Raw genomic sequence first — 24,502 nt, 5'->3', positions numbered from 1 at the left:
GGTCTTGAAAAAGGACACTTGAGGAATGTATTTTTTTTTTTTTTTTTAAAGTATATTTTTTGGAGCTTTTATGCCTTTATTGCAGATAGGACAGTGGAGAATGACAGGAAGTGAATGGGAGAGAGAGTCGAGGTGAGATCCGGAAAGGACCACGGGGCAGGAATCGAACCCGGGTCGCCGGCGTACGGTGCAGGTGCCCCAGCCAGTTGCGCCACGGCTGGGGCTGAGGAATGTATTTTTCACTTTTGTAAACTTTATACTTTTTGAGATATTAACAAAAAACTAGAAACGCAATTCCCAAGGAATTACCAGTGCATGAAAATGCAAAAGTTGTGATGTAAAACATCATATATAGTTAAAATAGATAATACAGAGCTGGTTACTGCGGTGATGCTAGGACAGACAAGGTGATTGCATAGCGTAATAAAAGTTGATAGTTTAAAAGTAGACCGTTTAAAAGTTGAATGTAGATAGTTTAAAAGTTGTTGATAGACAGCTAGTTTAATAGATAGATAGTTTAATGATAGTTTAAAAGTAGACCGTTTAAAAGTTGAATGTAAAAAGTTCAGTAGTTTAATGGGTTAAATTGTTTAACAGTGAATTATTGTAGTGAGGACTTTTATTTTGAAGCAGTTTTGGGCAGAAGAAACGGTTGAACAGGATGTGTAGTCTTAAGAGACCCAGATTGTATGCTTAAAGCCTGAGACTGGCAGTTGCTGCAGGTGGCCTGAACACCTGGCATAGGATTCTAATTGCTTAATGGCCCTATTGTGATGTCACAATAACAATGTTAAGTCTATGGGGATTTTTAAAAAGTTTTTCTTTAATAGTTTAAAAAGTATAAAAGTCTCAAAGTTAAAAAGACATAGCAACCTGGTCCATTTGAAGACCTACGTTACAAAGTTTGAAGAAAGTTTCTAAGTTAAACTGTTCAAGAGAAATTGCGTACGGAAAAAGTGGTAAGCGGAATAATAAGAAGAAGAAGCGGAAGTTGGCTAGGAAGAACAGTACAGTGCATTTTCATGCACTGTAACAAGCTTATTTTTCCCCATAGATTTTGCATTGGCACTATGACATCAGAATGGGCTAATTAACTTGATTTGCACCTGTATCAACTTCCAGCTGCTCAACTAGGCCCCATCAAAGAGCCAGTTAAACTGATTGCACCTGTTTCAACTGCTTTCTGCTCAACTAGGCCAACTCTCTCTGTGTCTCTCCATTCTACAAGGATATAAGGCACATTCCATCCAACTTTCTATCCATTCATCCTCTTCAAACCATTCACTCATCCACCCATTAAACTATCCATCAACATCCATTACACTATATACATTTAACTTTTAAACTATATACTCTGTCTCAGGCTTTAGCTCTCTTAAGACTACAGATCCTGTTCAACTATTTCCTCTGCCCATAACTGTTTCAAAATAAATGTCCTCACTACAATAATTCACTATTAAATAATTTAACTATTTAAACTACTCAACTATTTAACTGTTCAGCCATTTTAACTGTCAGTTGTTATCAACTATGACGCCTGCCAACTGTTTCCTCTGCCCACAAATAAAAAGTTTCCAAATAAAAGTTTGTTTTGCATTTTCATACACTGGTAATTTCCTCGAAATTCCATTTTCTAGTTATTATTATTTTTCTTTTTACCTTTTTGTGCGCACTATTCAGCCCAAATCGCTTAAAGTACAAACTTGGTTGAAACACCGTTGCATAGATCTTCCAAGGCTTTACCGTGCTATCCATTTTTCATTTTTGAGAAGTTTATACTTTTAGAAATATTTGTAATTAAAAGTGTATTTTTCCCCCATAGACTTGAATGGAGGCCTGTGATGTCATAATAGAGCCAGCTGCACTCGTTAAGTAGTTCTCAGAGCAGTTCCCAGGCTAATCAGAACACTGGCACAGGTGTCACCTGTGAGGAATCCAACTGTCTCAGCTTCTAAGCATACAATCTGGCTCTCCCTGAACTACACATCCTGTTAAAGTGTTTCCTGTGTGTCAAAATAAAAGTCCCAGTCATCTCTCATGCATTCAGCATTATATCTCCAGAACGGCTTGACGTACATGCTTCAAATTTGGTACGAGTGTTTGTAAGGACTCAAAGATGAAGTGAGTTGATGTTGGAGGTTGAAGGTCAAATGTCAAGGTCAAAAACACATTGAGTGTGATATCTCAAGAACGCCTTGTCACACAAAATTCAAATTTGGTTACTCCAAAAGCACCTTTGCAGGTATCACAATTACCCTACCAATCAGCTAGTAGCAAGCTCAAGCCCCACCAACACCCTAGCCAGCAAATTGCATCCCCTCGTCTAATTGACCTGTCGCTAAGCCCCGCCCCCCATTGTTACCCTGTGAAAACTTGGACAAACAAACCAGACTTGATTAGAAATACATTGTGGACAATGGCAGCTGACAGTATATGAAAGCAGGCTTTGAGGACGTTTTGATGGATAAGAGGATTTACTTTCCTCCAGAAGCTATCAAAAGGGACTTAATTATGCTATGGAGGGGTGTATTCAAAACTTTAGAATACATACAAGGTGACAAGCAGTTGTGGTGAGTAGCCGTGCAAATCACCGTGCAAAAACCACTGACGTTAATGCTAGCTAGCTAGTGGAAGATTGATACTAAGATACGTTAGGTTACATTAATATTTGATATAGTAAGAATATAGTAGTTGGTTAATGAGCATTTTCATCTTGGGATTTAACAAGGAACCTGTGCCCACGTTGTTGGCTTAGTAGCCTACATTACGTCGAGCTGTAGCAAACGCGAGAGACGTCCTGTAGGCTACTGCTGATGAAAATATACCCCGTTTTCTAGCCTCTCGGGGTACCAGCTATCAGAATTACACGTCCCCCATGCAAACCGTTTGACCATGGTTATCCATCGGGGTTTTTTGAGTTAATAAACTCTTTAAATAACCATTAATTTGTCATTTTATGCCTGCTCCCTGTTGTTTCCTATGGAGTTGTCCGAGCTGATGTCCGAGTCTCATTGAGGCTGGACTGTCATTGGCTCATCAGCGTTCTAAGGGTGGCGCTTAGCGACAGGTCAATTCCTTGGAATTGCATTTCTAGTTTGCTGTATGTCTTCCGCTCCACTATGGCATGCAAAAGGCCAATAGGTACTGTGTACTACTAAAGATTCAGGAGTGGTAGTACTGGAAGAAGAGGAGAGCAGCTGCCTGCCAAAACCATGGCTTCCAACAAAGAGTGTAAGATTATACATTTAATTTGATACACAACAACCTTTAGTTTGTCAAGTATTTATCTCCTTAATATATTTTTTCCCCATCCACAATTGTTCTTGACTCCTTTCACTGCTTCTGTCTTGTCTGGGATCTTAAGCTGTTAAATTTATACAAGTCCCATACAACATCTACTCAGCTACTTGGCCTATCAAACAACCTGTGAAAGTAAACGTCTATTCTGCGCCTATATATTTCCCCCTTGTAAAAGCAGGTGTTAATCCAAATTGTGGTTAAATGCGTCAATTAGAGAACAGAAGACAACAGAAACACTATTTAGAGCACCAGTTGTGTGTCTTTGTACTATATCAAAAGCAACCTTAACTTTCGTTGGCCATTCGAATGTCTGTTACTTTCACTTTCACGTTATCCACTTAAACTTTCCTACTTGCTAGATTTGAGCAATCTTCCATAGCCTACAGTACGTGCACAAGTAGTTTGAGTAGAACTACTGATATTGATTATCTCCCTGCTTGTTGAAATCTTATCATGTATTGTATTATTTCATGATCACTAAACGTTTGATTCTTTTTAATATTGTCATCAGTTAACTTAATTCTACTGCGCTTGCATGTAGGCTATGCCTTCAGTTGTGGACATTTGTAAATTGCAGTAGGGGGTGGAGAAAGGTGCAGATTTCCCAATGAAGTGAAAGTTTGATAAATCTGACGTATACTTGGGTATCACAGCGTTCGCTATCTGCGGTTTGTCCATGGCGCTGATAACGCTACGTTCGCAAATGTACATACATTTGGCCCTCAGACTTTGTGTTTACACATATGTACTCAACTAGGCATTTAACTCATAGACAATCACAAAACAGAGTCCTACATTTAGTTATTAACTTTTACAGTACTGACTGACAGGGGTTTACAATCAAAAACATAACCAGAAAAGAAACAGGAGTCAATCCATTAACATTAAAAAATTAATGTTAAGGACATTCAGCTGAGCACACTAGCGCAGTCTTTGCGTTGCATTGTCAGGGACTCGTTGCCAGAGTCTAACCACTAGGCACATCAGAAGCCAGACTTCTTGACAGTGCGCTTTAAAAATAAGAGGGAAATGATGCACTTTTTTATTCTGTTGGCGGTTTTTCCTGGTCAGTGGAATTATCATTTTCAGTGATCGATGTGTTTGACCACACCATGTCTTTTCACCGACACACACCCGTGGGTGTGCAAGTTCATTAACTATTTAGACAATGTGCACACCTGGCGAGATGATGATAACCGTAGCAAAGAAAGTTGCATTCAATGCACCGGCCATAAGATTTGACCCTTGGTCTTACTTGTCATCGAAAAATGTTTGCTTCATTGCTTGAAAACTCTTTGTCAAGTAACAACTGTATTCTCACAGGTGCTATACCCATCACTATAGGTGAGACCCTAGTTGAAATTTAAGTTTTTGACAGTCACAAAACATATTATTACACATTTTGTGTATGTTTTGTTCATTATGTGTCTGGTGCATTATTACTATTAGTTAGTCTTTACATAAAATCAACATATTTGCACAAGGCCCTTACCTTCCTCTGAAAAATGCCAGGTAGACTATAGGTGTAAAGGCATTGACAATCTTTAAGACAAATGTCTTAAAGATGAGTCTTTCCTCAAAACTCTTGTCTGTCTTCGGAACCTCTGGAAAAAACAAACATAAAACAAAGCTATGTAACATCTGGAGACAACTTGCAAGATACTTTCCATACTTTAAGGCTGAATGAATGTACAACAACATTCAAATGTTCAGCAAGAGCAAACATAAAATGAAAAAAGTCTACTAATTACTAATAGAGCAAAGATCTTAACCTATGTTAGCATTATGCTCTTTCTGCTAACCTTCTGGATAAACTATCAGTCATAAAAATTGGCAGACAAGGAAAAAATAAGGTACACAGACTTTTCTATAGATTTTCCAGTGATTATCTCAACTGTATCTTTATCTCCACTTAACAGATTTGCAATTTGTAATTTGTGGAGATTTTAACCATCATTAATAACATAAATAGATGATCTCCTTAATTAGCCATGACTTATGTCGACTTTCATTACTATAACTGGGGGGATACCATGGTGGTACCATCCCTCAACAAAAGTAATTTCATCTTAAAGCCCGGCCTTTTCGTTTCTTTAAATGGCCAGGTATGTAGCGTATAGCTTGACAAGCTCTCATGTTATATTTCTAAAATCATTAAAATAACTAGGAGCTATAACTCAAATCAATCATGCAAAGTTAGAGCTGTCTGGCCCTGTCCTTAATTAGTAGCCACCAATTATATTTTCTCTATTCTATATATTTGAATATATTAGATATATATTCCAAATATATTCTTCCCCTTTCCTCCTATAGCCAAGAACAAGAACAACTCTGTCACCAGTACCCTGAGCTGACGGCATAATCAAAATAGCACTGAACTTAGCTTGTGGCTAAACTTTTAAACACTCCATGTTTAGGAGTTTACATTTCCAGAGGGCCATTTCACAGAATTAAAACATCCAAGATAAGAAGTACAGTGAGGCTTGACCTAGCATTGTCTGGTCATCTTAGCTCAACACGTTTCATGAATTCAAGCCACAATGAGGAGCGGCTATGTCATTCCAGGTGTAAGTAATTTAGGATACATGCGTGTTCTCGGCTTTCCTGAAAAGAACTCATGGTTGGAATAAAAAAAATAAAAATGCACAAAATAGTGTCATTCACACCAAGTGAGCAACAGCTTTTAATAGAGACTAACAAGGAAATTAAGGGCTCTATTTTAATGATCTGAAACTGAAGTATCTTTGTGCAAAGCGCAAATAGCTTTGTGGGCGGATCTTGGGTGCTGTTGCTATTTTACCAGCAGGATAAATGACTGTTGCACCCGACACAAATCTAAAATGGGTTGGTCTGAAGTAGCTACATTACTCATGGGTGTGGTTTGGGCGTAACATGCAATAAACCAATCAGAGAGTCATCTCACATTCCCTTTAACAACAGGTGTGCTTCAGAGTCCTGAACGGGTCCAATTTTTTAAAATCCGCACCCACCCGTACCAGTCATGTTTAAAACCGCATCCTACCCTTTTTCCGATACCAGAGCTAGTTAAATTCCGTAGCCGACCCGCATTAAATAAAACCGACACCCGACCCGTACCCGAGTTAAAATCAGTCTACCACCCAAGTTAAACAGACAGGTTTAAGGAACTAATTACACAACCATTAACACTGCAGATCCAACTTCAGCTGAAGTTGACAGGCCTATCCTACATGATGAAAACCACAATACAACACTCCGACTGATAACATTTAACCACTCTTCAAGCAGATGCGGCTACAAGGCTATCACCACGCAAATGCCGAATTTAGGATTCAAACACCGCCTTGCACACACATCATTAAACTTACATTAACAGCAGTAGTAGGCTAAATGAAGGAATGGTTCGGTCATAGCCTACACCGGATTATGCATTAGCCTATGAAACTTTATGCACATATAGGCAAATATAAATATTATTTGAGTGCAAGATTGAATGGGAAAAAATGTGGCCTACCTTTTCCCACGCATAGGAGAAATCTCGCTCACTTGCAGGGATGGCAATAGATCTCACAATCTAAGCAATATTGGGAAATAAACGAGCATGCTCTCTCCACCATGACAAAATGTCAAGAGTCATCTTTAGGTGATTTTTAATCAATAAGCAGCCACTTTGTTCTGAAAGACTGCAGGCACCCGAACCCGTGCAGGACTCTGGTGCGCTTGTTCCATGGCGGATTGCTATTATGATGGCGGATTTGTCGCAGCCAGTAGCTGTTCACAGCAAGGACTGTTCAGTTAGGAACAGTTTGCTATTGTTTTTTCTTTTTGACAAAATGTCAAAACAGAAATGTCACAAAGACACACTTTCCGATGTTTTGGGCTCACTCTAACTGAATCACTATGAATGAATGATGATATTTTTGCAATGTTCTTCTGTCAGATAAGCTCTCCTCTCCCGTGCTGCTGCTTGGGCATTTGGGTTAAATGGCATCGGCATATGCAGTTCAACATCACGTCTCCTTAAGTCCTCTAATATTTCCTCATTTATGTCATCAACACATCCATGATTCATGGAAATGGCGTGTACGCTAGATTTATGCTTATTTTTCCACATCTTAATGGACACCACAATGATCCCTTGTGTTTTTCCTTGTAATTATGTATGATTTGCAGAAATGGGAACTGCTGCGTCCGTGTATATGAGAGGAGCAAAGTGTATGTGCTTTGTGCACACGCTAGATTATGCCCAAGCAGGTGTACTGCTGTACGCACTGTGCTTACCATCAGGCAACTCAACGAGAGACAATTTCCTCTATATGTGTCTTCACACCAAGTTGACCTACTATAACTTCCAAACTCTGCACAGTATCCCATTAACTGCATGACAGTAGGCTATTTACAATATTTTCTGTAAAGTAAAGTTTGTAAACACGTTATCAAAATCAATTTAATGCATGCACAACTTTTGTTTGAGCAGGAGAGAGAATAACAACGCACGGACGCAGCAATTACAGAAATTGTAGGCTTGCTACTTACTTTTACCATCTATGGTTGCTGGTTATCAACGCACAATAAACTGATTTAAGCTAATTCACTTTTGAAAACAACGAAAGGATGGAGGGAGCAAAGGATGGAGGCAGCAAAGGAGTTATTTCAGATGGGCAAGGTAGGCAATATTGTGGTGCTTGTCAAAACATTAGCGTTGCAGCTGGAATAATGATTAGGCGGATTTTAAAGCTAACACAATGTTTAAAGCCATAAACAACCGTAAATTGGGACAAAACTATAAAGGTAACTTTAGCCTTTATAGGGCTGTATAAAGTTCTCCAAATGAATAGGTCGTTATTAGGCGTTGTTGTAAAGATATTGCATGTGGATGTTGTATATAGGCTACTTTTTAGGTGACCAACACACAAACGAAACTGGTAAAACGGACAAATATTATTAATGCTTTGAATATTTCAGTGCGTGCACAGGGTTGTCTGTAGATGGGTGTGCATATATTCCTTCATTCCTGCAGGCGCCCCTGTGGCCATATACATGCGCCCTTAAAATAGCATCTGAATAACCGCCGCTGACTTTAGACTAGGTTTTTCCTGGTCAGTGGCGGAATTGTTTTCTGAATCTGCAAAATAGCACCAGGGAACGTTTGCACCAGAACACGTCTCCTCTTTTCGCTGAACTGCCCCCAGGAGCACAAGTCAATTTCCTAATTTAACGACCTGCGTCTGTGGAGGGAAAATTCCGCTGTGCGTTCAATGCAAAATAGGAATGATACAAGCGCCAGTGTATAAAGTCAAAGTCGCATGTGTACACGATAGGGCCCTAAGTATTTAATTTTTGAATGGGGAAACAGACAATTTTTTAAAACAGCAAGAGTAGTCATGGCAGACCAACTAAATGCACATTTACATATATGTCACGTCCCTACGGGTTAATTTACACGTTTTTTTTTATCTGTCTCAAAAAAAGATCAAACCTGTCTAACCTGTGTTTTGATTGTGTATCTTGTGCTTCGTATCATTTCCTGATAATGGCGGCCTTACATTGTACGATTTTGGTCTGTTTTCACAGTCGTGACTAAATTTCCAAAGTCGGACAGAAATCATGGGAATTGTACTGGAATTGCGGCGTGCTCCCGTAAACTAGATCGTTAAGTGTAAGGTGCCAATCTTAGCGGTTTTAAGTCAGTCGGAGTCAGTCTTTTTCTAATTTTGCTGTTACGACAATATCAAACATGTTTGATATTATCGCAAGTCTTTCTAGTCGTGGCTCATGCAAATAATGACATGAACAATAAAAACCAATAGTGACTTCTCTCCAACACCAAACAGGAAGGGGCAAAGTAGGCGACAGCTGTAGCAAGGGACCTGATGAAACCTATGAATATGATCATTTGTTATTTAGTTTCTTATACATCTTTAGTCGGCTCTTCCACGCGACAGAACAACTCCATATCGGTTAGAGATGTCACGCATGAAACAATGCTGCAGAAACACAAAAATATGACTGAGTTTAATATGCTATCATTTCAGTTCCTGTTGATATCTATTGCACGATGGGTAATAATTTAAAGTAATCTAGTAGCAGTCATTGCAAAATCATAGTCTGTGACTTAAAACTCTATCACTTGTCTTTAGATGTGAGAGGGTCTGAGACTGTAGTCTTTCAAAAATCTTTTCCAAATCTTTCCAAAGTCTTTCAGTGTAAGAAGGGCTTAAGTTAACTAGTGGCCAGACGCAAGTAATCAGGACTTGACAACCAGCTGATCGGGGAGGGATGTGTGCATTGGCTGGCTGTGGTATAAAATCCCAGGTATGACTCAATTGTGGAGGGACGGGATATAAGACGCACCGATGCGGGAGACAAGTCACTTACATTTATGGACTGTAGCATGTAATCATATTGCTGTGGTGTTCGGTCGTGCCTGTGCTCTCTCCCCTTTCACCTTGTTGTTTATTCTGCCGGTGCCAACGGGACAGGGCTGTGCTGGAGCTGGGAACTGAGGAGCTGATATGCCAAGGCGATCCATAGTGGAGGGACGTAAGAGTTTTGAGTCAGTGACTGAGGCTGGCTGCTGGGCTGGCAATTAGCTTAGCGATCTGTTTACTTCCTCTTGAGGCGGTGGTTTGTTGAGGAAGATGAGCAGCGGCGGAGGAGACCACATTGATACAGCGCACTCAATCTGACTCCAAAGGAATGTCTACCAGTGACCGTATGGGTTAAGCAACATCGTTGGCCTTCGGTGATGAGCCTGTGCATTCCTCTCCCTCTAGGCTGCAGCGAGTGGGAGGAGTTACTTGGTGCATGCGAGGGTGCGCTCCAGCCTATCGGTGAGCAGAAGAGGACGTGGGGGCGTTCCGACTGAGTCTGCCAGTGAGCTGTTCACGCTGTGCCCAGGGAGGATTCCTGGCCACCAGTTGAGTGCAGGGATGTGCAATGGATATTTAATATGGAAATTATTTGTTCGGTATAAATGTGGTGGTACAGTCTCCCATACAAACATTCACACATACAGTGGGCATCGCTTTCAAATGACCACTTCATTCGCGCATTACGCGGCGTGAAGCTGCGAGAAGCTTTAGTACCACTTTCAGCCACTGTGTGTCGCTCTGCCACTGTACATCGCTCTGCCTGCCGTCCCTTACATAATTTTTGCCGAGAGTAATCCCAGCCTACGAATTCAATAACAAAATAAATCATGCATAATTAAACATTACCTCGATTTAGGCTACTTGGGTATGGCTTAAGGCTTGACTACACGAAAATCGAAATCGAAATTTGCTGTCTACATTATTGTCAGTGTTGGGGTTAACGCAACTACGCAAATCAAAACAGTGGTGTGATAATTGAGCCAGTAGAGAAATAACTGTTCAGAATTAATCTGTAGCCTTGGGTAGGCTTCTGCATAAAACAATGTTGTTGCCGATTTAATACTATCTGGCGACGTTTTTAACAGGCTAATAGAGGCTTAGACAACTATGACCCACGTTTTGGTTTCGTAAATTAATTGGCCCTACTTCTTGACTGCAATGTAGTCAATTGACTGCTTGACATGTCATTTTTATGTACGATAAACAATTACATCTGCTTTATGCCGCAGAATTACATTCATATTTGGCTGACTGCAGACGTGCCACTTCCCTCCTCATATTCCAATATTAAGATAGTAGCCTATACAAAAAGCACTTTATACTATCATAAAAAAAAAATAGTTAAAACGAATAGCTATTTGCAATTTGACAAAACACTGGTCCTCATTTTGCGAATGCGAGGACGATATGAGCCTGTTGCATTTAGTTAGATGTCCGAGTCACACATAATGTTTGAAAACCACTGGCTCGTAATCACAATAATTTAACACACGACAGTTGGATAACCTACTTCATCATGTCCCCATGCCTACATTTTTGTGAGTAGCATAGAGATCGTTAAAAACAATAAAGTATGGCTCTCCGTTTGGGACATCGAAAACTTTTTTTAATTTTTAATAGACTACCGTCGAAGATGCTGACTTGCAAAAGCCTCGGGATAACACGTTATCTCCACTATCATCAGTCATGCCCCTTGATCAAAGTGGGGAATGAAATAGAAGTTTGATAACAGTCCAGAACACAGAATCTATTGCAATATTCTGATGATCGGCGATGATATCGGCAAATGTTTGTTTTCCAAAGTAAGAATTTCACTTTCGACAATACCTGGCCTACCTGGTATCATTACAAACATTATTCTGTGTCCTAAAACTGGCATATTTTATGGCATTGTGTCATGTAAGGTCGTTGCAAAATCTAGAGAAATGTGTGAGGTGGTCAGCGGGGGACAATTGAGACACACATTGGATTGTGTTATTACTTGAACATTCCACACTATCCACAGCTGTGGTAGGCCTATCAGGGGCAGGAGGATTACTGTCAGCGCAGGCTTTATATAAAATTCTTCAACAGAAGGCCTCGAATGTTGTCTTGTTTGTGGAGCGCTTTGCTTCGCTTCTGTAATTTCGGCTTCATTGAAAATGAGGGCTTCCCTCAATGACCCTCCGAGAATAAATAAAGGTTGAATGAATGAATGAATGCAGGCTTGCCCAAAATAAAGGCATGTGGTTTGCGCAGCCTACAGTAAATAACAGACCCGCCAGAATGTGCGTTATGATGCTTTTTTACGAGCAAGATGTTTTTGGTACCCTACGCACACTGCATGTTCTTAAATAACAATGATCATCAGTAATATTCGACCATTAATTTGGGTAAATGGGCAAGCGTGACCACCTTGATTGGCTGATTGGCTGATGATTGTAACGCGGGCATGATTCCAAACACCTCCCTTACGATGATGAGTGACAGGTCTCAGAATGCGTGCGCTACACAAGGACGGAAGATGATGAATAACTGGGGCCGTAGGCTATTCACAAAGGCTTTTATCTTACTACTAGGAGTAGGCTACTCCTAAATCGCACTTAAAGATTTTAGATTGGAGTTTTCTCTTAAAAGTTATTCACAAAGCCTTTCAGACAACTCCTAAACTAGGAGTGAGTCTTCGTGGCTATGGATGACGTCATTACTCATGCACGAGCTTGACTGAAGTGACCACCTTGATTGGCTGACGATGATGACTGACAGGTGACAGGTCGGAGAATGCGTGCGCTACACAAGTAGTGTGAAGGACGGAAGATGATTAATAACTGAATAAAAAGGCCTAGCCTAAATGAATAAAGAGTAAGGCAAAACAAATAGCTTAGTAGCCTAATGAAACATAGGCCTATGGATTGATGCAGTAGCCTACCTTTGCAACATTATTAAATTAATCTGTCACCATATCCCTAGGCTACGTTTGCAAAGAGGAGAACATTTTAATTTGATTCACAATGAAACGTTACATTTCATTTCCATGTTAACAATGAGTAGTTTGTGTTGTTGTTGGTGGCGTTATTGAATCCCTTTTATGAATGCAAAATTGTTCCCTCGCAATTGGAAGCTCCTGTTGCGCATAGGCTATTTCAAAACATCGCAACGTAAAATGCCACAAAAAAGCTGTTCATGAATAGGTCTTAGTGAGTTAGGAGTCCTCTCGACTTAAGCTGTCCCAGACTTAGGTGCTACTTTTAGGTCTAAAATGCTTCGTGAATTACTTTTTGTGAAAAAATTAGTCCTAAAGAGTCCTAAAGAGTCCTAAAGTTAGGAGTGACACGTCCATTATTTTTAGGAGTTGCTCCTAAATTCGCCAGTTAGGAGCTACTTTTAGCCTTAAAATTCTTTGTGAATACGGCCCCTGAATAAAAAGGCCTAGCCTAAATAAATCAAGGCAAAACAAATAGCCTAGTAGCCCAATGAAACATACGGATTGATGTAGTATCTTGTAACATTATTAAATTATTCTGTTACTATGCCTACGTTTGCAAAAGAGAACATTTTAATTTGATTCACAATAATGTTACATTTAATTTACATGTTGACAATGATTAGCCTAGTTTTGGTTGTTGTTGGCGGCGTTATTGCATGTTAGTTATGCCTACAATGCAAAATTGCTTTCTCGCGATTGGAAGCTCCTGTAGCTGCATAGGATTTCAAAACCGCAGGTTTGTGAATAGGTCTGTGAGTAAGGAGTCCTCTTGACTTCTTTTAAGCTGTCAGAGGTGGGAAGGTGTGATTTTTTGGGGGAAGGGCCGGATTAACTGGGCACAATTGTCTGATGGCCCCCCTTCCCCCCAGCCAACGTGAATCGGGTGGTTAGTTAATAGGCCTATCGTGAAGATTTTTCCTGCCATCTAAGGCACGAGCACATCTGTGAGGCCAAGCCTCACCAAGTAGCTCGTTTGTTTACAACTAACATTCCATTTAATTAAATTGCTTTATAGGCTATGCCGAAATATTTTTCAACATTTTGAATATTAGTGTCGGGTGAATTGAAATGTTCTCAAAGTAGCCTTATGGCTGAAAGCTGCTTGGGACACCCCCCCCCCTGTCAAGCAATATAACCATACAAACGCGCTAAGGAGTAATTTTGGCTTTGTCAGAACTGAAGAGCTGTGGACGGCAAGGCACGTTATGCCCAATGAAAATAAATTAACGCAACGCAACACAACACAACACAGACCCCGCTTCTCTCGCGTCAGTCACTGATATGAACGAAACACAGAACCCGCTTCTCTCACGGCAGTCACTGACAGTAACCTAGAATAAATGCATGGGGAAAAACACTTCCCCATGACAAAGACATCGTAAAACACTGAAAGTTAATATTTTGTCACTAGCAACATTCATCTGTCCTTTGTCAAATGTATTATGTTCCAAGTACCCTATGCGTAATTCTGCTTCATAAAGTTGAACAAATACATTTGCTTATTTCACAGAAAAATATAAATAGCCAGTCTACAGTGCAGAGTTGGTAAGTTATGGTAGGCCAACTTGCAGTGAACATACAAACAGGGGAAATTATTTCTCTTGCAGCTGAGTAGCCTCAGGTGCGCACGTAGACATAAGGCCGAACATGCAAGCGCCAATGAATCGTGCTCTCACGGCAATCGCGCCGTTAAACTTAAATAGGTTAACATCACTCTAAGTTCGCCTTCTAGCAAGGAAAACGATGATTTGAAGACATCTGTTTCGTTGAAAGGGCAAGGGGTAGCAACAGGGCAACACAGAGACAGGCCCGATGGCAGGGCTGTTATGAGAGTATTAAAATATAGGATATTCTACGGGAAAACATTAAAACGGCAAGACAGCGGGGAAAGTTAAAATACGTGATAAACACGGAAAAAGTTGGCATGCATTGTTTCGGTCCCCGTGCACAGGGATTATTTGTCATACTATTAATCACATATGATTATTTGTGAAATTGTGCAAACAGGCGCAACACATTTGAAAAGGAAGGACTGGTAGCATGCAAGCTCACGGGAAAGATTGATTTAAGAATGTTATCACAAAGTGTGTGGTTGTGGCGCGGGCGGAAGACAATTGGCAGGGGAGGGTCATGTCTTTTTTTAACAATTCTGTCGGAGGGTCATGCAACTTCCAACTGAAGCACTCAAAATTCCTCCGGTGGCCCCTTCAATAAATAACGATCAGTCCCTAGATTGCTGCTGGGCTATATGTCTTGGGTCTGTTAACAACTTATTGTCAAACGCATAGCCTATCTCGCGGTTGCATCCATTACAAACAAACATGCAATGTGAACGTCTGGGATTGGGGAGAGCACTACATGCTCTACTGAATAAGCACAAAGTCAAACCTTTAAATGAAAAACACTCTTTAATAATCCAAAAAAATAAACCGCTAATGAAGTAAACTTGTGACCATCAAAAATCGTTTATCGCTCGTAACTCTGTGATACCAGGACGTAACAGGAAGGCATTTGGCTGAGCAATGGAGGTTAATATGCTCCATGTTTTGTCCAAATGATGACTGTCTATCATCGTTGCACTCGGAGAAAACCGGAATGTTTCATTCGTCCCCGTTTCAATCGTCCCAGTTGTACCTACTCAAAACGCAGATAGAACCTTATTATTCTAAGGTAGCAAAATAGCGTTCAGCATGATTCATGCCCAATTAATTCCCCCTGTTAAAGTGTTCGCCTTTGTAGTTTGGTTTCGTGATAGCCTATGATAAACGGCTTATGGCCAAATATGTGAAAACGTTAAAATACAGTAGGCGATAAACCCAGAAAAAGTTGACAGTGATTTTTTCATAATCACTTTGGAGGGTCATAGAAAAATGTATTGCTGGCGAGGGAGGGTCACGTCTTTTTGGACTAAAGGGGTAGCCCCTTAAATAAATAACGAACAGTCCCTAATGAAGTAAACTTGTGACCATCAAAAATCGCTTATCGCCTGTAGGCCTAACTCCGTGATAACAGGACGTAACAGGAAGGCATTTGGCTGAGCAACGGAGGTTAATACTCTATATTTTGTCCAAATGATGTCTGTCTATCGTTGCACTCGGAGAAAACCAGAATGTTTAATTTGTCCTGCGTCTCTACGGCTGCAAACGGGATTCACTCGCAGTTAACCAAATATTTCTTTATTAGGGCAGGCATATTTCTGGCTATTACATTATTTCTAAACCAGTCTGCTAAAGTCTGTAGTGAAGTCTGTGTAGGGTTTTCCAGGCTCCATTTCTTTTTACGAGACACCCTGCTCACTTGAGCCATCTACCGGTTGTTTGGGTTGTTGCAGCGTCTCACTGGAAAAATACAAATTAAAGTCGCGTGATACCGCGTGATCCCACGCGCGGACCGCGAGTGAAGCTGGCCAATTCGAAGCACTGCCCACTGTACACCAACTCTGTCCTGAATTATATCAACAAGTGTGTAGAGGGAGTGACTACACATAAAACAGTGAAACTATTCCCTAACCAGAAACCCTGGATGAACAAAGTTCGCCTCCTCCTCAAGGCTAGGGATGCAGCCTTTAGGTCGGGAGACCAGGAGGCCTACAGCTCAGCCAGATCCAACCTGAGGAAAGGAATATTCAGCGCCAAACACACCTACAAGAAAAGGATTGAAGAGCACTACTGAAGGCTTACATACAATCACCAACAAATTCCCTTACAACTCTTCCCTACCCTCCTCTACTTCCCTCCCAGACGAGCTGAACCACTTCTATGCTCGATTTGTCCGGGAAAACAAGGAGGCAGCCTTTAAGTCAGCTATTTCACCAGATGAGGACATACCCCAATTTTCCACCTCAGGGGTCTGCGATATCCTGGGCAGAGTGAATGCTCGGAAAGCTGCTGGCCCTGATGGAGTTCCCGGACGTGTTTTGCGAGCCTGTTCGGAGCAGTTCACTGGTGTCTTCACCAACATCTTTAACATGTCTCTGGCCCACTCAACAGTCCCCCACAGTTTTAAATCTGCCACCTATAGCTATGTGGTGCAAAAACAATAACCTGGCACTCAATACTCAGAAGACCAAGGAGATCATGTGGATTTCAGGAGAGCCAAGAGCAGAGCACACATCCCTTTCCACATCAGCGGTGCTGAGGTGGAACGTGTGTCTAACTTTAAAGTTCCTTGGGGTACACATCACTGAAATTCTTTCTTAGTCTCTCAACTCCCCCTGTCTGGTGAAGAAGGCACATCAGCTCCTTCACTTTCTATGAACCCTGAAGAAAGCACACCTATGTCCTAGGTATCTAACAGACTTCTACCGTTGTACCATTGAGAGCATACTCACAAACTGCATCTCTGTATGGTACGGCAACTGCAACGCTGCTGATCGCAAGGCACTACAAAGAGTAATGAAATCTGCCCAAAGGACTATTGACTCCCAACTCCCCTCCATCCACGACACATATCATTAACACTGTAAAAACAAAGGCAAATCCATTGTCAAGGACCCAAACCATGGTCTTTTCAGTCTACTCCCGTCTGGCAGGCGATACAGGAGCCTGCGCTCCCGCACCAGCAGGCTCAGGTACAGCTTCTTTCCAGAGGCTGTAACACTGCTGAACAAAACCTCACCTCCTGTCTAGCATTCGCACTTTAGCTGTTACTAGTTTACCTGTTTACTTTTTACTACTGCACTGCTTACACACACACACACACACACACACACACACACACACACACACATATATATATATATATATATATATATATATATATATATATATATGTGCTGATGTAGCTAGCCTTGTGGTGTTCTGTATATTGAATGGGATTTCCTTGTAGTTTAGCCTAGCCTTGTGATGTGATGTATGCAACTGCTATGCTGCGTAATTCACTTGAATGTTGTGTATTGTTCCTGGTGTTGTAATTGCCTACTGCTGCAGAACGTATGGTGGGAAGAGAGTGTGGGGAGGTTATTAATAAATACTGATGATCTGCACTTGTGTGTCCGTGTTGCTTGTGGTCAGGAGGTCCTAAGAAGATTGGGTTGTATAGGGTTAGCTTCAGCCAATTAGCATGGTATTTGGCCGCTGACATTTTTTAAAACATGGCGTTCCATAGTTGCAACTTCTGGCACCAGTTTTTACATGCTGATTGGTAGATGACAGCTCATGTACGAGTTTAGTGTTGGGCACGAGCGTCCTCGCGCATCCATGTTGGTAAAGTATTTCTGGAAGACGACAAATAGAACGACTGCCTACTTGGATTAAGCTAAGGATTCTTGACTTACTGCCTGCATGAATTAGGGTGTATAACTGTACATCAGGCTTTGTGGTAAATAAAAGAAAAAAGTTAATTTTATTATTATTACTACTTTATTTGCATTATTTGTGGGTTGGCAAGGTAACAGACTGTGACAATCAGTATTGTGCCTGAACACGTTCATGGAACGATAGCTCATGAACTGGTTCATATTTTGGGCGAACGTGAACTGAACGTACTGTATTACTTCCTGATGAACATTACTGTGAACTCATTCATTCTGGTGTCTGAACGGCACGCTCTCTCATTTTAACTTCGTTCAATAGGGTGCCAGATTTCTATAGAGCCTTCCAGGCGAAAAGCCGGCTGGCAACCTGGCAACACCAGCCACCCCTGTCGCACCACCGCATGAGTCATCAAAACACAAAGCAGCATGTAGGCGACAAGGCAGCAAGGAGGCATCGTATGATCATTTGAACATGACAAGGTCGGTGAGGATGGGAAAAATCTTACATTTCTGTGCAAACTTTGCCCGCCGGCTTTCAAAAAGAAAATCCGCACTTCAGTCACATCCACAGCAAACCTGAAATGGCACATTGAACTGAAGCACCCGGCTAGCCTTTCAAGGCATGTGCAAGCAAATAAAAAAATTCAAAAGACAGTCAAGCGAGATCCTCGACCTAAATCTGGAGCTGGCCAAACTTTGCCTTTGTAGAATCAAATTAGTAAGTCTTCAATGATTTGTTCTCCTTAAGCTAAACATAACATGAACTATATGATGGATCTTGCTATTTAAAAGCCACTGAGTCTGCTAGGTGGCTATAAGCTATAGTTCATTTTTAGCAAACATAAATGTAAAGATAGCAACAGGTCATTACATCCTTTAATTGTCAAAATATTATTGTCCATAATATTCAAAGAATGTGGCATAAATGAGGCTTGAGTCGGTGAATTAATTTATGAAAAGTGAGCAGCAAGGGCAGGCAAAATGGGAATTGAGAGAACTGTTTAGACTATGGGCTAAGCCCCAAATGTTTTCAACTGCAAGCAATGGCCCTGATTGAAATTGTCGGGCAGTGTTGTTTATCTGTATTGTTGAAAACTTTTAAACAATTAAACATAATTGTGAAATATTCTGCCTCATGTTATACGAGCAGAACTAACTCTGTTTTGGGGAAATAATTCCTGAATGATTCCTGAACACTTTTACAGTCTATAGCCTATCAGAGATATGCGCTAAAGCACAGCCATGGTGCGTAATGGAGATTCCAAAGCGCTCTTTGGTCAGAACCAAGGAGAGCGATCGCGGAAAGGTCCGTCCTATGCACCGAAACTTTTTATAATGCGACACAATATTTAAAGAGAATCAAGCTATTCAAATCTCTTTTATGTAAGCACAGATAGTATAACAGTATATTAGTCAGTAATTTTTATTAGGTTAAACTGTGATTTCGCAACGTTTTTAATTTAAGGCCCACCCACAATTGGTCTGGCCCATCCAAAACTGGAATCCTGGCGCCGTGCCTGATGTAAAGTGAACGGGATGCATCTCCAGCACTGCAATGCACGCAACTGTGTGTGGGAGCCATTAGTGTTGGGAGCATGGAGGCATAACCTATGTCTCCCCGTGGTTTGCCTTCTTGCAACATTGACATAATTAGGCTATTTATTTTATTAAATTGCTCAGACTGCCAGTCGAGGCAGTAGCCAAATTCAATAAAGTATCTATCTATCTATCTATCTATCTATCTATCTAGTTTCTGGTAGTGACAGTAGTTGCAAACACTTGGTATGCCCGATTGCTTGAATCACACTACACTTGAGGGGTGTGCTTCTATTGGTAAGTTTAATTTACGTTGGCTTCATTTCATTGTCTGCAAGTGTAGGTTTAACAAGCTGCAAATTCACACTGGGTGTAGCAAAATTCCCAGCTATCCACAAGTTTTCTACGTTCCTACGTTGAATAATCTACATATGGCACACTATACAGCCTGTCCAATTCAGGGATCATTATTTGTGTAGCCTAAAGTGAATCCTTACTCAATATTGACTCGCATGGTTTATTATCACATATGAACCTCACATTATAGGACTTCCAGACATGGGGCAAACTTCTTCACAACCATCCCATGTTATCCCAACCAATTAAATAAATTTGCTTGCAACATGCAACGTCATAAAGCATGTCAGACCACAAAACAAGCATGAAGTCAAAGGAATTGTCTGCAGACCTCCGAGACAGGATTGCCTCAACGCACAGATCTGGTGAAGGGTACAGACAAATTTCTGCTGCCTTAAAGGTCCCAATGAGCACAGTGGCCTCCATCACCCTTAAATGGAAAAAGTTTGGAACCACCCAGACTCTTCCTAGAGCTGTCCGTCCCTCTAAACTGAGTGATTGGGGGAGAAGGGCTTTAGTTAAGGAGTTGACCAATAACTCGATGGTTGCTCTCACAGAGCTCCAGGGTTCCTCTGTGGAGAGAGGAGAACCTTCCAGAAGAATGACCATTGCTGCAGTACTCCACCAATCAGGCCTATATGGTAGAGCTGCCAGACGGATGTCACTCCTTAGTAAAAAGCACATGGCAGCCTGTCTGAAGTTTGCCAAAAGGCCCCTGAAAGACTCTCAGACCATGACAAACAAATTCTCTGGTCCGATGAGACAAAGACCAAACTCTTTGGAATGAATTCCAAGCATTATGTTTGGAGGACACCAGGCACCGCTCATCACCTGGTCAATACCATCCCTACAGTGAAACATGGTCATGGCAGCATTATGCTGTGGGAATGTTTTTCAGTGGCAGGAACTGGGAGACTAGTCAGGATTGAGGGGAAAATGAATGCAGCAATGTACAGAGACATCCTGGAAGAAAACCTGCTCCAGAGCACTCCTGACCTCAGACTGGGGCGACTGTTCATCTTTCAAAAGGACAAAAGCACACAGCCAAGATATCGAAGGAGTGGCTTCAGGACAACTCTGTGAATATCATTGAGTGGCCCAGCCAGAGCCCAGACTTGAATCCCATTGAACATCTCTGGAGGGATCTGAAAATGGCTGTGCGCTGACGCTCCCTATCCAATCTGATGGAGCTCGAGAGGTTCTGTAAAGAGGAATGGGCGAAACTGGCCAAAGATAGGTGTGCCAAGCTTGTGGCTTCATATTCCAAGACTTAAGGCTGTAATTGCTGCCAAAGGTGCTACAACAAAGTATTGAGCAGAAGTTGTGAAACTTATGAACATATTATATTTTCGTTCTTTATTTCGAATAAATTTGCAAACATTCAAAAAAACTTTCATGTTGTCATTATGGGGTATCGTGGGTAGAATTTTGAGGGGAAAATTAATTGAATTCACTTTGTTATAAGGCTGTAACAAAATGTGGAAAAAGTGAAGTGCTGTGAATACTTTCCGTATGCACTAAAATGTTTATGAGGCTTGGTCTGGGGATCATGTTCGTCAAGTTTTATGGAGATCGGACAAAATTTGTGACCTCTGAAAGCTTCGGTTTCAATAAAAATCCAATATGGCGGAATAACAACAAGGGTCAGTGACGCCATCTTCTCAAGCAACTTACACCAGTACTGACCAGACCTTCCAGAGTTGGACCGGTGGCAATATCTCAAATGGTCTAGGGGCAGGAGCTTACAAAAAATTAGGGACCTGGGAATAATAATAATAATAATAATAATAATAATAATAATAATAACAACAACAAGAAAAAGATGAAAACTTAAGAAGAACAATAGTGTGCTGCTTTCAACAAGCACATTAATTACAACCCCAAAACAGAAAAAGTTGGGACGTTGTGTAAAATGCAAATAAAAACAGAATGTGATGATGTACAAGTCCCGTAAGCCCATATTTAGCAGCAGAAAGGACACAGACAACATATCAATTGTTGAAAATGACTATTTCATGGAAAATATATGTTAATTTAGATTTTGATGCCAGCAACATGTTTCAAAAAAAGTTGGGACGGGAGCATGTTTACCACTGTGCTGCTTCACCTCTTCATTTAACAACATTCTGTAAAGGATTCTGTTTAGGAACCGAGGAGACTATTTACTAGAGTTTTACTAGAGTATTTACTACCCCAGTCCATTTTAAATAAACTCAAGGCCCAGATAAGACAGTGGTATTTTATGTATCACATCTCAATGCAATTTTGGCTGTTACAATTTTTGCTGCAGTTTGAATTGAGTATCAATCTGTGCACATAGACAATGGATATCAGAGGTTTTCCTGAGCCCATACAAAGACAGGTCTAGAAACAGGTCTGGTGTTGATGCAGTGCCATTTGAGGTCCAAAAGACCACGGCCATCCAATTTTTTTCAGCTCGTTCTCTTGTTTGCAAATATTTCTCTCTGGGATGCTCTTTTTCATACCCAATCTTGTTGCCAGTTACCCCAATCAGTTGTGAAACATTCCTCCTTTTGTTTTCTTTATTATTACACAACTTTTCCAGCATTTTGTTATCTCTGTCCCAACTTTTTTTAAAAACATGTTGCTGGTATCAAATTCAAAATTAACATATATTTCCATGAATAAGTCAAATTGGTCATTTTCAACATTGATGTTGTCTGTGTCCTTTTTGCAGCTAAATATGAGTTTAAGAGATTTGCACAGTATTACAATCTGTTTTTATTCACATTTTACACGTCCCAACTTTTTCTGTTTTGGCGTTGTATTATAATAATAATAACTAGAATTGCATCTCCAAGGAACTGCAAGAGTGGGCCAAAAGGGATTGCAACAGTACCTCGTTTTTGAAAATCGAGCACACGGATCAAAAGTTATCTGCATAAGCGCAACATCCAATAAGCCAAAACGCATAAAGCGGTTGCTATGCTGGTTGTTAACCCTCTAGGCACCACGGTCGAGTTTACTCGACAAGATGCGGTACTGAATAAAATGGCCGATTTAGTCAAATAGGGTGTCATATTTCGTTCGACCTCCACTCCAGTAGATGGCAGACATGTCATACGTCATCCCCGAGTCCAAAAAAGGTCATGCTTTAAACAAAACTGTGGACAAAGTGAGAGTTTAGCTTACACCAAGCACAAACGTTGAATCGTTTGCCCAATGTCAGTGGTGGGAATAATGTTTCACAGGGTTGGAGTGTTCATCGGGAAGTTAGCAGGGTGTTAGTGGTGTGGCGAACGAGGCTGGAGGTAATGTCCATGTAGCGCTAGCTTCTGTCTTCTGACCGTGTGCTTCTCCGCAATCGCGGCGACAGTAACGTGGTGGAGCCTTTGTCTAATGCCACTGGGTATGTTAGACGAGGTCGAAGTGCTCATAGGATAGTTAGGGGGGAACGTAGAGGCAGTGTGGGGAGTCGCAATGAGAATGACAGTAGGCCTAGTCCGAGCTGCGCAAATTCTCTCCACTCGGCGTGTGCGAGGCGGATCTGGCCATGCTGCTGGCAGCAGGAGCAGAGGTAGTGACACGGGAAAGGGGAGCCATTAGGCTATGCATAGTCTATCACAAGATGATGGGAATGCCGGCCCTGTATGGATAGGGATAGGGAGTCATTATCTCTACAGCAAAAGGCCTGTTACATAAAAAAATAAAATAAAAAATTGTCAGCCATTTATTATTAATGATTTACACTGTTGATTTGCTACCTATTTCCCTGACCATTTAGGACATACACTAGGCCTATGTGTTCTTTTTTTGTGTGTTCATGTCCTTGTGATATGTGTGTCTTTGTCAGCTAAGAAAAAAAAACAAAAAAACATCAACAAAAACAACAAAAAGAAAAAAAATACTAATATTGTCTCTTGTCTTGTCTCGTCATCTCACTCCTGATCTGTGCCTTGCCGTGGCAAGTGAGCTTTTGATATAAACAGGTCTTGTCTACTTGTGTTTGTGTGTCATCTGAATTATATATATGTGCCCCATACATGGAATCAGAGTGCCTACTGTATGTAGTAAATGGTAAATCTCTACAGCAAAAGGCCAGCCTACCGCTACATGCATTTGGTTTGTTTCTGCCATTTATTAGTAATGATTTATACAGTTTGTTTACTACTTACTATTTACCTGATCATTCAGTATTGTGCAATGTAGCATACAGAAGGTGAGGGACATTTTGGGGGGAAAGAAGTGGTGCATTTTATCATTCAAACATGCAACTTTTCATGAAAATTCTATAATCCAAGATGGCCGCCACCATATGACGTCATAATATGCAAATTAGATATAAACATTGGTAACACTTTATATAATAACTACACACAATTCATCATTTATTAAGCCTTTGTTACTTATTATTTAATGCTTTGTTCATCATTAGTAATTTCTTGTTCATACATAATTTATCATCAGTAAAGCATTTGTTCACACAGTTATAAATAGTTTGTTCATAGTAAATAAGCCTATATCTAAAATATGTTTATACATTATTGTTAATACTTAATAAATGATGCAATAATATGTTTTTGATTAAGTAATATTTCCATTATTTAACAGTTGTTACATACACATGCACTAATGATTAGTTAGGGTGAGAATGCATATTTTATAAACCACTTCCTAATACTATAATTAATAATTAACTCTGGAGTTACAAGTGGTTAGTTAATGATATTTTGTGACCTCATCTAAAGTGAGGACGTTTTATGCCCTGCAACACAT

General features: G+C 40.7%; 1 protein-coding gene across 3 annotated transcripts in view; it reads right to left on the bottom strand.

The window, feature by feature from the left end:
• Positions 1-24,502, bottom strand: part of LOC121681348 (anoctamin-1-like) — a 134,311-nt gene that overhangs the window by 39,260 nt on the left and 70,549 nt on the right. For all 3 annotated transcript variants that reach the window (XM_042061050.1, XM_042061049.1, XM_042061048.1), the window contains one exon: positions 4,793-4,904. In XM_042061050.1, the coding sequence (XP_041916984.1) occupies positions 4,793-4,904 (112 nt within the window). The remainder of the gene's footprint in view (positions 1-4,792; positions 4,905-24,502) is intronic.

Source organism: Alosa sapidissima, chromosome 14, assembly GCF_018492685.1.
Source record: "Alosa sapidissima isolate fAloSap1 chromosome 14, fAloSap1.pri, whole genome shotgun sequence".
NCBI lineage: Eukaryota > Metazoa > Chordata > Actinopteri > Clupeiformes > Clupeidae > Alosa > Alosa sapidissima.
This window is presented reverse-complemented; position numbering and strand designations above follow the sequence as displayed.